At 40.1% G+C, this 16,422-nt stretch overlaps 1 protein-coding gene across 4 annotated transcripts in view; it reads left to right on the plus strand.

The window, feature by feature from the left end:
• The window catches only part of LRRC49 (leucine rich repeat containing 49), a 205,067-nt gene that overhangs the window by 37,879 nt on the left and 150,766 nt on the right, over window positions 1–16,422 (plus strand). For 3 of the 4 annotated variants that reach the window (XM_036347684.1, XM_036347647.1, XM_036347676.1), the window contains one exon: window positions 7,289–7,432. The exons of the other annotated variant lie outside the window; for it this stretch is intronic. In XM_036347684.1, the coding sequence (XP_036203577.1) occupies window positions 7,289–7,432 (144 nt within the window). The remainder of the gene's footprint in view (window positions 1–7,288; window positions 7,433–16,422) is intronic. 4 annotated transcript variants of the gene reach the window in all.

Below are 16,422 nucleotides of genomic sequence, written 5' to 3' on the forward strand. Positions count from 1 at the left end.
TAATTTTTTGTTCTATTTCTTTTTAAAATGTCATTGGACTTTTGATGGATATTGCATTAAATCTATATATAGTTTTGGGTAATATGGCTATTTTAACTATGTTGATTATTTCTGTCCATGAACACAAACTATCTTTCCATTTCACTGTGTCTTTTTCAATCTCTTTTAATAAAGCTTTGTAGTTTTCAGTATATAGGTCCTTCACATGCTTTGTTAAGTTTACTCCTAGGTATTTTATTCTTTTTGTTGCAATTGCAAAAGGAATTGTTATTTTCATTTTTGTATTTCTGAAATTTCATTGTTAGTGTATAGGAATGCATATAATTTTATACATTGATTTTGTATCCTGCAAATTGACTGTATTTGTTTATTGTTTTTAATAGTTTTTTTTGATGGAGTCTTTAGGCTTTTCTACGTACAGAATCACATCATCTGCAAAAAGTGAACCTTTTACTTCTTCATTCACCAATTTGGATTCCTTTTATTTCTTTCTCTTGCCTGATTGCTCTGGCTAGGACTTTCAGAACTATACTATATAATAAAAGCCTAATATGCAAAATGACTGAATAGAGGAACAGTTGGCAGGGGGCAGGGCTGGCGAGCAGGTGATGCCAGGCCTGCAAGGTGGGTGCCAGTGGGCAGAGGAAGGGGATGGCGGTGGCAACCAGCAGTGATGGAGGGGCAATTGGGGGGCAGGCCCGGCCAGTCGCTGGCCGTTGCTGTCCCCCAATTGGCCCACCAGTTGCCTCCTGCAGAGGGAGGCCAGACTGCAGCTTAGAACCCTGAGGGCTTATGTACTGCTAGAGGGTGCAGGCCAGGCTGAGGGACCCCCCGCCCCCGCCAAATGCATGAATTTTTGTGCACCGGGCCTCTAGTCTATCCTATCTAATAAAAGAGAAACATGGTAATTAGCTGTAACTTCGCTACCCTTCCCAGTGGCTAATCAGGGCGATATGCAAATTAACTGCCAGCCAAGATGGCGGCCGGAGGCCAGGCTACTGACATGAACAGGAGGCTTGCTTGCTCCAGTGACGGAGGAAGCCAGGTTCCCCGCCTGCCGCTGCTGGACTCTGAGATGCTAAGAAACTGTTACAAATATAGAAGCTAAACAAAACCCCAGAAACCTGCTTTCAGTCAGCTGGGATCGCACAGCTGGAGTCACAACAAAGTTTCAAATACAGAAGGTAAACAAAGCCAGAAACCTGCGTTCAGCAGCGAGGTCTCACAGCTAAAGCCAGCTCTCAGCTCCAGTGACAGCCATAAATCCAAGAATTAAAAAAAAAAAAAAAAAGGAAAAAAGGAGCGGTGGGAGCTTCAGTCACCCGCCAGCCTGAAAACGGCCCTCAGCCCCTCACCCAGACTGGCCAGGCACCCCAATGGGGACCCCCACCCTGATCCAGGACACCCTTCAGGGCAAACCAGCTGGCCCCCACCCGTGCACCAGGCCTCCATCCTATAAGCAACAGGGTAATATGCCTCCCAGCACCGGGATCAGCAGAGCAGCGAGGCCTCCTGGCCCCTGGAGCAGCGTGACAGGGGGCAGTGCCCACACCCCCTGATTGCCCTGTGGCTCTGTGTGTGACAGGGGGTGGGGCCACAACCTCCCTATCCGCCCTGCTCTGTTCGTGACAGGGGAAGGCGCCCCAACCCCCTGATCGGCCCTGCTCTGTGCCTGATGGGGGGAGCTCCCCAACCCCCTGATCGGCCCTGCTCTGTGTGTGACAGGGTGCGGCCCCGCAACTGGCCCATGGGCCCTGCTCTGTGTGTGACAGGGTGGAGCCACAACCTCCCCATCGGCCCTGCCCTGAGTGTGACAGGGGGGAGTGCCCCAACCCCCTGATCGGCCAGCTCTGTATGTGACACGGGTGGCACCACAACCCCCTGATCCACCCTACTCTGTCCATGACAGGGGGTGGTGCCGCAACCTCCCCATCGACCCTGCCTTGAGTGTGACAGGGGGCGGCGCCCCAACCCCCCAATCGGCCCTACCCTGAGCGTGACAGGGTGGCATCACAACCTCCTGATCCGCCCTGCTCTGTGCATGACGGGGCGGCGCCCCAACTCCCCAATTGGCCCTGCTCTGAGCCCGACCTAGGGATTGGGCTTGCCCTTTGCCACCCAGGAGTGGGCCTAAACCAGCAGGTCGTTATCTCCCGAGGGGTCCCAGACTGTGAGAGGGTACAAGTGGGGGCTGAGGGACACCCCCCTCCACCCGACAGTGCACAAAGTTTTGTGCACTGGGCCTCTAGTATATATATAAAAGCCAAGTGACCAGAACGATGGAACGACCAGATGTCTGGAATGACTGGTCACTATGATGCGCACTGAGGTGACCAATCAGCCCCCCCCCCCCCCCCCCCGCAATTGAGAGTGGGGCTGGCTGGCCAACCACCTTTGGCCCCTCCCCACACCAGCCCCGCCTCTAATCACCCATCCCCTGATCAGGGGCAGGACCAGCTGGCCGCCCACGGCCCCTCCCTCCAGCTGGCCCCACCCCCTATCGGCCCCCTCCATCCCAATCAGGGGTGGGACTAGTTGACTGTTCATAGCCCCTCCCCATGGCTGGCAGTTTCCCCAATTGTGGCAGGCCGGCCGGACCCCACTCATGCACGATTCGCGCACTGGGCCTCTAGTGTTAAATAAGAGTGGTGAGAGTCGGCATCCTTGTCTTGTTCCTGATCTTAGAGGAAAAGCTTTCAATTTTCACCATTAGCTGAGGGTTTGTCATATGTGGCCTTTATTATATTAAGGTACTTTCTTTACCTATCTTATTGAGTATTTTAATCATAAATGGTTGTTGTAGCTTACCAAATGCTTTTTCTATATCTATTGATGAGATAATGTGATTTTTATCCTTTCTTTTGTTAATGTGGTGTATTACATTGATTGATTTGTGTATGTTGAACCATCTTTATGCCCCTGGAATGACCCCTACTTGACTGTGATGTTTTATTTTTTAATGTATTGTTGTATTCAATTTGCTAGTATTTTATTTAGGATTTTTGCCCCTGTATTAATTAGAGATATTGGTCTGTAGTTTTCTTTTTTATGTGTTATTCTTGTCAGGTTTTGGTATTAGGGTTATGTTGGTCTCATAAAATGTGTTAGGAAGCATTGCTTCATCTTCAGTTTTTTGGAAGAGTTTGAGAAGGATAGATATCAGATCTTCTTTGAATGTTTGGTAGAATTCACTAATAAAACCATCTGGTCCTGGAGTGTTTTTTTGTTTGTTTAGTTTTTTTTTTTAATGGTTGCTTCAATTTCCTCACTGTTGATCAGTCTATTTATATTTTCTAGTTCTTCAAGATCCAGTCTAGGAAGGTTATATATTTCTAGGTATTTATCCATTTCTTCTAGATTATTGAATTTGGTGGCTTACATATAGTATTTCTTAGTATTCTAGTATGATCCTTTATATAACAGTAATGTCTGTGGTAACTTCTTTTTCATTTCTGATTTTTGTATATATGACTCTTTTCTCTCTTTTCCTTAGTGAGTCTAGCCAGGGGTTTGTTAATTTTATTAATCTTTTCAAAGAACCAGCACTTTGCTATATTAATTTCTTCTATAGTCTTTTTGTTCTGTATTTCATTCACTTCCTCTCTAATTTTTATGATTTTCTTTTTTTCTGCTGATTTTGGGTTGCTTTTGTTCTTCTTTATTAGTTTTTTTTTTTTTTTAAATATATGTATCTTTATTGATTTCAAAGAGGAAGGGAGAGAGGGAGAGAGAGAGATAGAAACATCAATGATGAGAGAGAGTCATTGATTAGCTGCCTCCTGCACGTCCCCTAATGGGGATTAAGCCTGCAACCCAGGCACGTGCCCTTGACTGGAATCGAACCCGGGACCCTTCAGTCCGCAGGCTGATGCTCTACCCACTGAGTACCAGTTAGGGCATTCTTTATTAGTTTTTTAAGATGTGATATTAGGTTGTTTACTTGAGATTTTTCTTGTTTCTTCAGATAGGCCTGTAATGATATAAACTTCCTTTTATTACTGTTTTCACTGCATTCCAGAAGTTTTGATATGCCATATTGTCATTCTCTTTTGTCTCGCTATATCTTTTGCTCTGACCTTTTATTTCTTCTGTTAACCCAGTCATTTTTTAGTAGTATTTTGTTTAATCTCTAAATATTTGTAGGGGTTTTTACTTCCTTTCTGCAGTTGTTTTCTAATTTCAAAACATTGTGGTCAGAGACTATGCTTGGTATGATTTCAGTCTTCTAAAATTTGTTAAGGATAGGTTTGTGTCCCAACATATGGTCTATCCTTGAGACTGTTCCATGTGCACTAAAGAAGAATGCATATTTTGGTGTTGAGATGAAAAGCTCTGTATATATTGATTATGTGCATTAGGTCTAATGTGTCACTTAACAATATTTCTTTACTGATTTGCTGTTTGGATGATCGATCTAGAGCTGTCAGTAGAGTATTTAGGTCCCCTACTACGATTGTGTTTTTGTTAGTTTCTCCTTTTAGTTCTGTTAGTAGTTGCTTTATATATTTTTGTGCTCCCTGACTGAGTACATATATATTGAGAAGTGTTATGTCTTCTAAATGTACTGTCCCCTTCATCATTATAAAATGTCCATCTTTGTCTCTTATTACTTTTGTTATCTTGAAATCTATTTTCTCAGGTATAAGTATGGCTACACCTGCTTTTCTATGGATTCTATTTGCTTGGAGATTTATTTTTCACTTTGAATCTGTTTTTGTCTTTGCAGCTTAGATGTGTGTCCTGATGGCAGCATATGGTTGGGTTTTGTTTTTGATCCTGTATGCTATTACTTACCTTCTTCTTGGTGAATTAAGTCCATTTACATTTAGGGTACTTATTGATGTATGAGGATTCTCTATAACGATATTATTTTTTGTTTTCTGGTAGCTATGTGGCTCCATTGGTTCTTATCCTTTGTGTTTCTGTCTGTTGTTTTTCATACTTTTTTTTTCTTTTTTCCTCTTTTTTTTAAGTTATGTGTGTGTGTGTGTGTGTGTGTGTGTGTGTGTGTGTGTGTGTGTGTGTGGTTACCATTAGGTTTATGAAAAAGAAAGTTTCATATATACAGTAGTCCTTTTTTTAATGCATGTGATATCCATCCTTCTTTGCAAATTGAGACCTCTACCCCCTCTACTTTTATGTTACTGTTATCACAGATTATTTGTTTATGCTGTAAGTCTGTTGATGATCTTACTCATAGTGTTATGACCCTATGCTCTTTGTTTTAGATAGAATAACCCCTTCGAGTAGTTCCTGCAATGGAGGTTTTCTGGTGATAAATTCCCTCAGCATCTGTACATCTGGAAAAGTCTTTATTTCTTTTTCATATTTGAAGGATGAATTTCCTGGATATATTATTCTAGGCTGGTAATTTCTCTCTTTCAGTAGTTTGAATATTCAGATCCACTCTCTTCTGGCTTGTAGCATTTCTGCTGAGAAGTATTATGATATCCTATTGGGCTTTACTTTATGGGTTACTTTCTTCTTTTTTCTGGCTGCTTTGATAATTCTTTCTTTGTAATTAATTTTGGCAGTTTTAGTACAGTGTGCCTGGAGAAGGTCTTTTTGGATTAAGGTAATTAGGTGTTCTGTTTGCTATCTGGATTAAAGGAATTAGCTCTTACCATAGATTTGGGAAGTTCACATCAACTGTTTGTTAGAATAAGCTCTCTGTTCCCTACTCCCTCTCTTTTTCTTCTGGAATACATATTATTTCTGTATTGCTTTCTGATGGAGTCAGATAGTTCATGTAGAGTTCTTTTGTTGTTGTTTTATGCTCATGCCCCTCTCTTCTTCCCTCTGCATTATTTCTAGATTTCTATCTTTGATATTACTAATTCTTTCCCCATCTGGTCTGCTCTACTTCCTATGCTCGCTAGTTCATTCTTGATCTCTTTTATTGAGTTCTTCATCTTCAGAATTTCTATTTGGTTCTTTTGTCAAGTTTCCATTTCTTTGTTTCCTTATTTGGTGTCTGATTTTATTAAACTGCCTATCTGTGTTTTCTTGAATCTTTAGTTTTTCAGAACTGCAATCTTGAATCCTCTGTCATTTAAATAACATATTTCTATGTCTTTAAGTTTATTTTCTAGAGATTTTCCATTTTCTTTCTGAGCTGCCTTGTAACCTTGGCTATTCATGGTATTTGATGGATTCCTTCTCTGTCTAGGCATCTATGTATGATTGGCACTTTTCTAATAGATTGGTAAGAAGTCTCTCTTTGTTTTCCAGTAGGTGGCATTGGATTATAAGTTTGTTTGTTTTTTAGCTCTCTTGCACTTCTCTGGTTTTTCAGGTTTCTGTGGGGGTGGTGGAGAATGGCCTTTGTTCCCTGAGAAGGTGGGCACTTTCCCTGATATCCAGTTACCCAGGTATCAGGAGACTAATCTTATAGGGGAACATGGTGGGCAATGTGGCTCCAAATTTGTGAAATCCCAGTGCTGTCTCCCTTGGCCATACGTTGTTGGCAGTGTAGCCTCATTGTGCAGTTGTGGGGTGAGCTGGGGAACCAGGCTACCTTCTTCATTGCTTTACCCTCTGAGCAATGGCAACCAGTGGAACTTCGCAGCATTCCCCTGAACCTCCACCCAACCCTGACATTAGTAGCAGAGTGTTCCTTTCACTCAGTGAAAAAGTGTTTCTGTAGTACAAGTTCTCAGGTTTGTAGAAAATGTTCTCTGCAACCCTACATGATGGGTGAGGGGAGGCAAGCTTTTGGTGGTTAAGGGAAGGTGGCCAGGCTCCATGGCCAAATAACTGTGGCTTTACTTGTGTGTTTCATCCCTGCCCAGGTCACTGGGCTCACCTGCAGCTTACACTCTCCACTTCTGCATGAATGCTGACTAAATCTCTTTCCTCCTCTGAGTTGAAGGGAGTGCCATTCACAACCTGACTCCTCTTCTCTCTGGGCTGAGCCCTGCAGTGAGCTTCTGGCTGCAAGGCTGAGTCCATGGCTCCTTGAGCTCTTCTCACTTCTCACTTCCCCTGTTCACTTCCACTTGCTCACCTTTATATGTTTCAATATGCAGATCTCAGTTGTGTTTGTGAGTTGAGCAGGGAATCCTTTGTTGAATTTTAGCTGTTCAAATTGTTGAAACTTGAAGGGGAGAGACCGAGGGGATCTCTCATGCTGCCATTCCTCTGATGTCACGGAGATGAGAAATAGATTTTTAAATGTCTTCATATAAATGGTCACTTAGTCCAATGGCTGTATAGTTAAGTTTTGGTTTTTATAACATACATATCTGAGATTTATGCCTGCTAACCATCTCTTCCTCATCTTTAACAGATTGCCAAAATCGAAAATGTCAATCACTTGTGTGATTTGAGAGTTTTAAACCTTGCCAGGAACCTTTTAAGTCACGTTGATAATCTTAATGGGCTGGATTCACTAACTGAACTTAACTTGCGGCACAATCAAATCACTTTTGTGGTAAGTATTAAAATGGAACCAATGTGTGATTCCTGGCCATTCCTTTAGGGCAGTGGTCGGCAAACTGCGGCTCGGCAAACCGCGGCTCGCGAGCCACATGCGGCTCTTTGGCCCCTTGAGTGTGGCTCTTCCACAAAATACCAGCTCTTCCACAAAATACCGACTTCTGCGCATGAGCCACGAACTTTCAGTTGCACTGTACGTGCACGCCCGCATGTGATATTTTGTGGAAGAGCCACACTCAAGGGGCCAAAGAGCCGCATGTGGCTCGCGAGCCACTGTTTGCTGACCACGGCTTTAGGGAAATGAAATAAATATTATAGCATTGATTTATGCAAAGCAAGCAGCTAAGGTAATTCTGTTTCCTTCTGAACTTAAATTGCAGACATAATTATTAAGCTTTATATTTTTTGATTTTGGGAAGTATTTATGTGTTTTCTATTATAAAATATAAATATAAAATTAAAAACAGAATAGAAATATTATTAGTAAATGAATCAGCCAGTGTAAATGTGTACTGAATCCTTTTCTGTTTTATCATGCATATAGAATTTATATGAAAGAAGTTTATTAATGAATGCTGATGAATTGTTGCAAAGGGAAAAAATGAGTTTTGGAGCTGTGAAGGCATGCATAGATATCATATTCTTTGCAATTTTTATTTTTTAAATCTATTTTTATTGATTTCAGAGAAGAAGGGAGTGGGAAAGAGATGGAAACATCAGTGATGAGACAGAATCATTGATTGGCTGCCTCCTGCATGCTCCTTACTGGGGTTCAAGCTTACAGCCCAGTCATGTGCTGTGACCGAGAATTGAACCATGACCTCTGAGCACACAGGCTGGGCCTATTGCAATTCTTAAAGAGGCAGCTTGGTATAGTGGAAATGCTTTAAAAAAAATAAGAGTTGGGTAAAGTTTCTTATTTATCCTTATATGTATACTCACGATTTCCTATAAATTTTTTTCTTTTCTTAATTAAATCGTTATTGTTCAGATTATTACATTTGTTCCTTTTTTTTCCCCCCCATAACTCCCCTCCTCCCAGTTCCCGCCCCACCATCCGCCCTCACTCCCCACCCACTGTCCTCATCCATAGGTGCACAATTTTTGTCCAGTCTCTTCCCGAATCTCCCACACCCCTTTCCCCCCAAGAATAGTCAGTCCATTCTCTTTCTATGTCCCTGATTCTATTATGATCACCAGATTATTTATTCACTTGATTCTTAGATTCACTTGTTGATAGATGCATATTTGTTGTTCATAATTTGTATCTTTACCTTTTTCTTCTTCTTCCTCTTCTTAAAGGATACCTTTCAGCATTTCATATAATACTGGTTTGGTGGTGATGAACTCCTTTAGCTTTTCCTTATCTGTGAAGCTCTTTATCTGACCTTCAGTTCTGAATGATAGCTTTGCTGGATAAAGTAATCTTGGTTGTAGGTTCTTGGTATTCATCACTTTGAATATTTCTTGCCATTCCCTTCTGGCCTGCAAAGTTTCTGTTGAGAAATCAGCTGACAGTCGTATGGGTATTCCCTTGTAGGTAACTGAGTTTCTTTCTCTTGCTGTTTTTAAGATTCTCTCTTTATCTTTTGCTCTTGGCATTTTAATTATGATGTGTCTTGGTGTGGTCCTCTTTGGATTCCTTTTGTTTGGGGTTCTCCGTGCTTCCTGGACTTGTAAGTCTATTTCTTTCACCAGGTAGGGGAAGTTTTCTGTCATTATTTCTTCAAATAGGTTTTCAATATCTTGCTCTCTCTCATCTTCTGGCACCCCTATAATTCTGATGTTGGTACGCTTGAAGCTGTCCCAGAGGCTCCTTACACTATCTTCGTATTTTCGGATTCTTTTTTCATTTTGCTTTTCTGGTTGGGTGTTTTTAGCTTCTTCGCATTTCAAATCTTTGCCTTGATTCTTGCGGTCCTCTGGTCTGCTGTTGGGAGTCTGTATAATATTCGTTATTTCAGTCCGTGTATGTTTAATTTCTAGTTGGTTCTTTATCATAACATCGAGGGTCTCATTAGATTTGTTGAGGATCTCATTAAGTTTATCTGCAGCTTCTAGACAGTTCTTGAGAGACCTTAAAAATGTGGTTCTGAACTGAATATCCTCCATTGACAGTTTTGTCCTGTTTCTTTGTCTCCGCATTTTTTATGCTTTCTTGGTGCACCCCCTAGTGGTCTTTGTGTGCAGTCCTCCTGTAATTACGCCTTGATTGTTGTAGTTAATACTAGGGGGATTTGACCTCCAGGCCAGCTGGCTGTGAGAATCAGCTGTGTCTGCAGTGGGAAAACTTCTGTCCTCTAGGGAGGTGCTAATCTAGCCTTTGCCTGAGGCTATCTGGCAAATGGCTCTGCGTAGGGCTTGGGCGGGGCGGGTGGGTCGCTCAGGCTCGGCATCAACAGGGTGGGCCGGAGAGAGCAGTTATGGCGGCTCTCAGTTCTGTCCCTAGGTGCTCTGCCTCACAGAGTCCCAGCAACCGCTGCAAACCTCGGAGAGAAAGCTGCCTTCGAGTTCCGACTGAAGGCAGACAGTCCCGCTTCTCCCGTTTGAGTCTGGGTCCCTAGAGACTCGCCTGGATCTGGAGCTCAGAATCTGAGACTCCCTCCCGATTGAAAGCACCAACCGCGCCCTCCGCCGCCAACCCGCTCCGCACGCACTCCGTACCTGAGTATTTCACTTCAGCACTGTGCCTCCTCTGAGTCTGGGTATGATATTCTCTTTCCTTCTAGTTGTAGAATTTCCACTCAGCTAGCCTTCCTGTGGTTCTGGATGATGTCCGTTCCGTCTTTTAGGTGTGTTTTGATTTGGTTGTTCAAGGCAGCAATCTCCAGCGTTAACCTATGCCGCCATCTTGGTTCTCTCCAATTTCCTATAAATTAATATGCATCATACTTATTATCCTGACAATGATACTATATGTATAATGTTTTAAACTTTTAGAAATTAATATAATTTTGTTCCAGGTGAAACTGGCATTCCTTTTCCACCTCTGGTCCTACTGTAGTAGTTATTAACTATCTCCACAGATAAAATACCTGCACTCTCCATCCTTCCTTGACAAATACTCTTTATTTAGAGACCAGATCCCAACTCTCCAACTAAGGGTTTCCTCCGCCACCTGCTCTGTAGGTGGTTGTATGTGTGCATGGCTGGGGTAGAGGTGGGCTGGGGGTGTGTGGATTTGTTGGTATTTCTGGAATAGCTGTTGAGTAGACAGAACTTTAATTACACTTCCACTTGATCCAGTCAACCACCTGTGCTTTGAATGTAGTGATTTGGAGCATGGAGCAGGATGGCATTCTGTCAAAAAGGATTGCCGCCTTTGCAATGCAGCAGCTCTTTTGTGAGTTCTGAGCTGCAGTTTTCTCTGTTCAAGATCATCTCTGATATTATCCTCTCTGCTTTTCAGCTCCCTGAAATTCATCAAATGTTGATCTATTATTGATAACTCTCTCTCTTTTTTAAAGAATTTCCATGGATTTACTCATTTTGTGTTTTTTGTTTGTTTGTTTGTTTTGCTTCACCCATTGAATCTTGAGAAGGACATGAAATGAATGCACTACGTATTTCACCATCTCGTTAGAGATCTCGTTTTTTGGATGTAGAAAAGTTGTTAGTTAAATTTGCTGATCTGTTTCTTGGAAATTTTAAACCACAATGTCATTTTAGTTTACATGGGATTTTCCCTTTTAAAACATTATAAAACATTACAGACATTCCCAAAAGAATAGGAATATTCTAACATTTGTATATCCACTAATCAACTTAATAAATAAAAATGTTTCAAATAATAGTTGGGGCCTTCTGTGTAACTCTCCCCCATCACATGTTCTTCCTCCTCTGCAGAGGTGACTAAAATTCTGAATTTGGTGTTTATTCCCATGCTTGTCTGTTTTTCCCCCATCTGTCTGTATCCCTAAATAATATGAAGTAATTCTTTTGCATTCTTTTAAATGTCCTATAAATGGTATTATCATAGTAGTGTATGTATCTTCTGAAAGTTGTTTTTATTAACATTATGTTTTGAGATTTATCTATGTTGATAGCTGTAGCTCTAGTTCACTAATTTTCATTGTTATATAGTACTACATTATATTATTGTAACTAAATAGTCATCTATTTATGAAAAATAATATTGTTTTTAATTTTTGGTTATTAAGAGTGATGCAGCTAACTTTATTTACATGTCTTTTTGTGCCTATGTATATAACACTGTCTCTAGGTCAGTGGCTTTCAAACATTTTTAGCCATAATTTATGGCAATAAAACATTTACATTGAGGCCCACTTATTTAATACATATTATGTGAGTCCATTATAGATACTGGGAGCAAGCGTTTCATGAAACTACACCTGCCCTTGCTGTAATCCATTCTGGCATATCCTATTTGATTTGATTTTATCTCATTAAAAATGTTGGTCTCAACCTACTGAATTGATTTCTTGACCAATAAAAAATTGGTTGCAACCTGTATTTGAAAAACAGTGCTCAATGGTGGATACTTAAGAGAAGCTTGCTGGGTGCCAGGATTATGCACATTATTACACTTTATCAGATACCTCCAGGTTTTTCCCAAGGTGATGGTACCAAATTACATTTCCATCAGTACTACCTGAGAATTTATTTAATTTCACATCTTTGGTGAAACTTGATGTCAGACCTTTTTATTTTTGCTAATCTTTTACCTACGAAATTGTATTGCATTGAGATTTCATTTTGAATATCCAGTGAGGTTGGCCTTTCATCCTTTTTCTTCTTTAGTATTGAGATTGCCCCTTTTCTGAATAGCCTTATCCTTTGCCCATTGTAAAAAGTTTTTTTGTTTTTTGTTTGTTTACCTTTTCCAGTTGATAAAGACACAAATCTCTTTTATTTCTGCTGTCTTTTGAGGCACAGAAGTAAAAATCATCCCTTATAAGGCTGTGGACAAAAAGATACTTTTCTATACTGTCTAACAAAGTTTTAAAGTTGGTCTTTAAATGGATTTTTGCTTGTAATGTAAAGTTGAAATCCAATTTCATTTTTTCTTCATTTATTGAAAAGTGAATTCTTTCTGTCTTTCCCTCTGCCTTCGATAGTATCTCCCTCTAGCAAATTAAATATCCACATATGCATGGGTCTGTGCCTGGCCTCTCTGCCTGTCTGATACCTATCCATGTTTCAGTATAACACTCTCTTAATAATTGTAACTTTCTATTTTGTTGTCAGAGCTAGTAGAAGTAGATCCCCAATCTTTCTTTTTCTTCCCTCTCCTTTCGTTCATAAGCCGCTTTCTTTCCTTCCTTGTTTTTTTAAATATATTTTTATTGATTTCAGAGAGGAAGAGAGAGGGAGGGAGGGAGGGAGAGAGAGAGAAAGAGAGAGAGAGGGAGAGAGAGAGAGAGAGAGAGAGAGAGAGAGAGAGAGATATCAAACCTGCAACCCAGGTATATGCTCTTAACTGAGAATCAAACCTGCGACTCTTAGGTGTGGGGGCCAACACTCTAACCATTGGGATACTGGGATACATTGTCCAGGGCATTTTTATTTTGTTTTCTTTCGATTTCTTCCTAGATATCTTATACTTTTTTGTTATTGTAAATTTTTTTTGGTCAGAAATAGGTTTCCTACTGTTACTAGTATATGGAACTTCAGTTTATTTTGGTTCATTGATCTTATATCTAGCAACCTTGCTCTAACACTTAATAATTTGAATAAAATATCTGTAGATTACCTTAGGTTTTTAAAAATTTAGACATATATATATATATATATATATATATGTATATATATTTAAATTTTATTTTTACAAACAATGATAGTTTTTCCCTATTGTAGATTTTGTATCTTCTTGTTTGACTGAACTTCCAGTTTGACTGAATCTCCAGTACAAAGTTGGGTAAAGAAGTAAAAGTACCTTATTTTTTATTTTAAAGGGACTGCATCACTTGTTGTGTCTGCTAAATGCCATTTATCAGTCTGAAGAAATTATCCTTTATTAGTTTGCTTAAGGTTTATATTATGAATGGTTGTTGGGTTTCATTAAATGATTTTTCTTCAATTCTTATATTGATCATATGGATTCTTCTTTAACAAATTAAATTTGAAAATTGTAAGATTTTGTAATAAGTCATTCCAACATTTTTGGTCATTATGTATGTTATATACATTACTGATTTTGTTTGTTAATAATTTATTTACAATATTTACATGTATGTTAATAAATGAGATTGGCCTGTACTTTCTTTTACTTTTATTGTTCTTTTCTGGTATAAAGGTCATACTAGCTTTGTAAAGTATAATAGGGGCGCTTCCCATTTTAATTGTGTATCTCTATTTTGGTTTCCTATCTATAATAATAACAGCATAATATGCTAATTAGACCAGACAGCCAAACGACCTTCTGAATGTCATTCTGGACAAAGCCACCATGGTGGGGGCCAAGGCAGAGGTGGTTAGGGGCAATCAGGCAGGCAGGCGAGCATTTAGGGTCACTCAGGCAGGCAGGCAGAGTGGTTAGGGGCTATCAGGCAGCAGGTGATTGGTTAGGGGCGATCAGGCAGGCAGGAAAGCAATTAGGGGTGATCAGTCAGGCAAGCAAAGGCGGTTAGAGACGATCAGGCAGGCAGGCGAGCATTTAGGGGCACTCAGGCAGGCAGAGGCGGTTAGGGGTGATCATGCAGGCAGGCGAGTGGTTGGGGTGATCAGGCAGACAGGTGAGCAGTTAGGGGTGATCAGGCAGTCAGGCAGGGGTGGTTAGGGCCAATCGGGCAGGCAGGTGAGCAGTTAGGGGTGATCAGACAGGCAGAGGCGGTTAGGGGTGATCATGCAGGCAGGCGAGTGGTTGGGGTGATCAGGCAGACAGGTGAGCAGTTAGGGGTGATCAGGCAGTCAGGCAGGGGTGGTTAGGGCCAATCGGGCAGGCAGGTGAGTGGTTAGGGATGATCAGGCAGGCAGGTGAGCAGTTAGGGGTGACCAGGCAGTTAGGCAGAGGTGGTTAGGGGCGATCAGGCAAACAGTTAGGGGTGAACAGGCAGGCAGGCAGGCAGGTTAGGAGCCTGCGGGATCAGGCCTAAACTGGCAATCAGACATCTCTTGTACGGTCCCATATTGTGAGAGGATGCAGGCCGGACTGAGGCCCCCCCCCGCCCCCCCAGCATGAATTTGAATTTCGTGCACTGGGCCTCTAGTTTAGTATAAATCTCAGTTTAATATGAGATAAAGATGATCTGTTCCTGGAATATTTGTAGAATTTATCTGTTAAATAGTCAGGGTAGTTTTAAACTATTGAACTCAGTAATAATAGTGGGCATCAGTTTTGATGTGTAATAGTTTTTCATCTAAATTTACTTTTTTATGTGCTATTTGTAGTCATGTCTTCCTTATCACTTCTACTAATGCTTATTTGTACACTTTTTTTTTTTTTATCAATATTACCTGAGGGTTGTGTATTTTACTGGTGGTTTCACAGAACCAGCTTTTGGCTTTATTGAACCTCTCTCATAGCTTTTAAAAAATATTATTTTGTGGATTTTTGATGTCATCTCTTATTCCCTCTATTTTCTTTCTAAGGCAGCGGTTCTCAACCTGTGGGTCACAACGCCTTTGGGGTTCGAACGACCCTTTCACAGGGGTGGCCTAAGACCATCGGAAAACACATATATAATTGCATATTGTTTTTGTGATTAATCACTATGCTTTAATTATGTTCAATTTGTAACAATGAAAATACATCCTGCATATCAGATATTTACATTACGATTCATAACAGTAGCAAAAATTTCAGTTTTGAAATAGCAATGAAGTAATTTTATGGTTGGGGGTCACCACAACATGAGGAACTGTATTAAAGGGTCACAGCAATAGGAAGGTTGAGAACCACTGTTGTAAGGTTTTGTGCTGGATATTTGATACATTTCTTTTCAGTATTTTTAATTTTTTAATATGAGCCCTTAAGGTTATAAATTTCCCTCTTAAGAACCACTATAGTTTCTTTCCCCAAGTTTTGCAATTTAGTAGTTATATTATTTTCTGAGTTACAGTATTATTTCTTCTTTGAGCTATGTGCTATTAAGAAATATTTCTAAAATTTTTTAATATGGATTGTCTTGTCATTCTTTTCTAATTTATTTTATTGTGGCTAGTGAATGTGGATTATATGTAATTGGTTCTTTTATGTTTGTTGAGGTTTGCTTTATTACCTTGTTAATACTTATAGTCAATATTTATTAACAATATATTTTCCTAGTATGTACTCAGTATTTGAAGCTATGTTTCTAGGTGTACGTAAATTTAAAATTGGTGCATTTTCCTGGTAAATTGTTCCTTTCCTCATTATGTATTACATATCTTTATTACTCCTTCATTGAACAACAATTTTTGAGCATGGGCCTATGCCAGACACTGTTCTAAGTATGTAGTGTATGTATCAGGAAGCTAATAATACTTCTTGTCTTAACATTTATTTTGTATAATGTTAATATCATCTTTCTTTTGGTTACTTTTTCCTGGTATATCTTTTTTATTCCTTAACCTTTTAACATTTTAAGTTTTGACATAATTTCAGAAAATGTTGCAATAATGGTATAATAATAGTTACCAGTAACTGTTATTCAGATTTTTTAAATGATAGCATTTTAGTACATTTGCTTTATCCTCTCTCTTGATCATTCTCTCTTTCTCTTTATATCTATCAATCTCTCTGTTTCTCTATTTTTTTCTGAACCATTTAAGAGTAAGTTGCAGGCATTAAACATCTTTATGTTCACATATTTCAGTGTGTATTTTCTAAAATCAAGGAATTTTCCTATGTAACCACATTACAGTAATGAAAACCAGGAAATTAACATTTTATGATACTACTAGAGGCCCAGTGCACGAAATTCATGCACGGGTAGGGTTTCTAGGCCTGGCTGGTGATCAGGGCCAATCTATAGGGTGACTTAAAGGTAAGATGGGAAACCATATAAATCTTAGAAGAATCCATAGGCAGCAGAATATCAAACA

The sequence above is a fragment of the Myotis myotis genome, unplaced genomic scaffold (assembly GCF_014108235.1).
Source record: "Myotis myotis isolate mMyoMyo1 unplaced genomic scaffold, mMyoMyo1.p scaffold_m19_p_1, whole genome shotgun sequence".
Lineage (NCBI taxonomy): Eukaryota > Metazoa > Chordata > Mammalia > Chiroptera > Vespertilionidae > Myotis > Myotis myotis.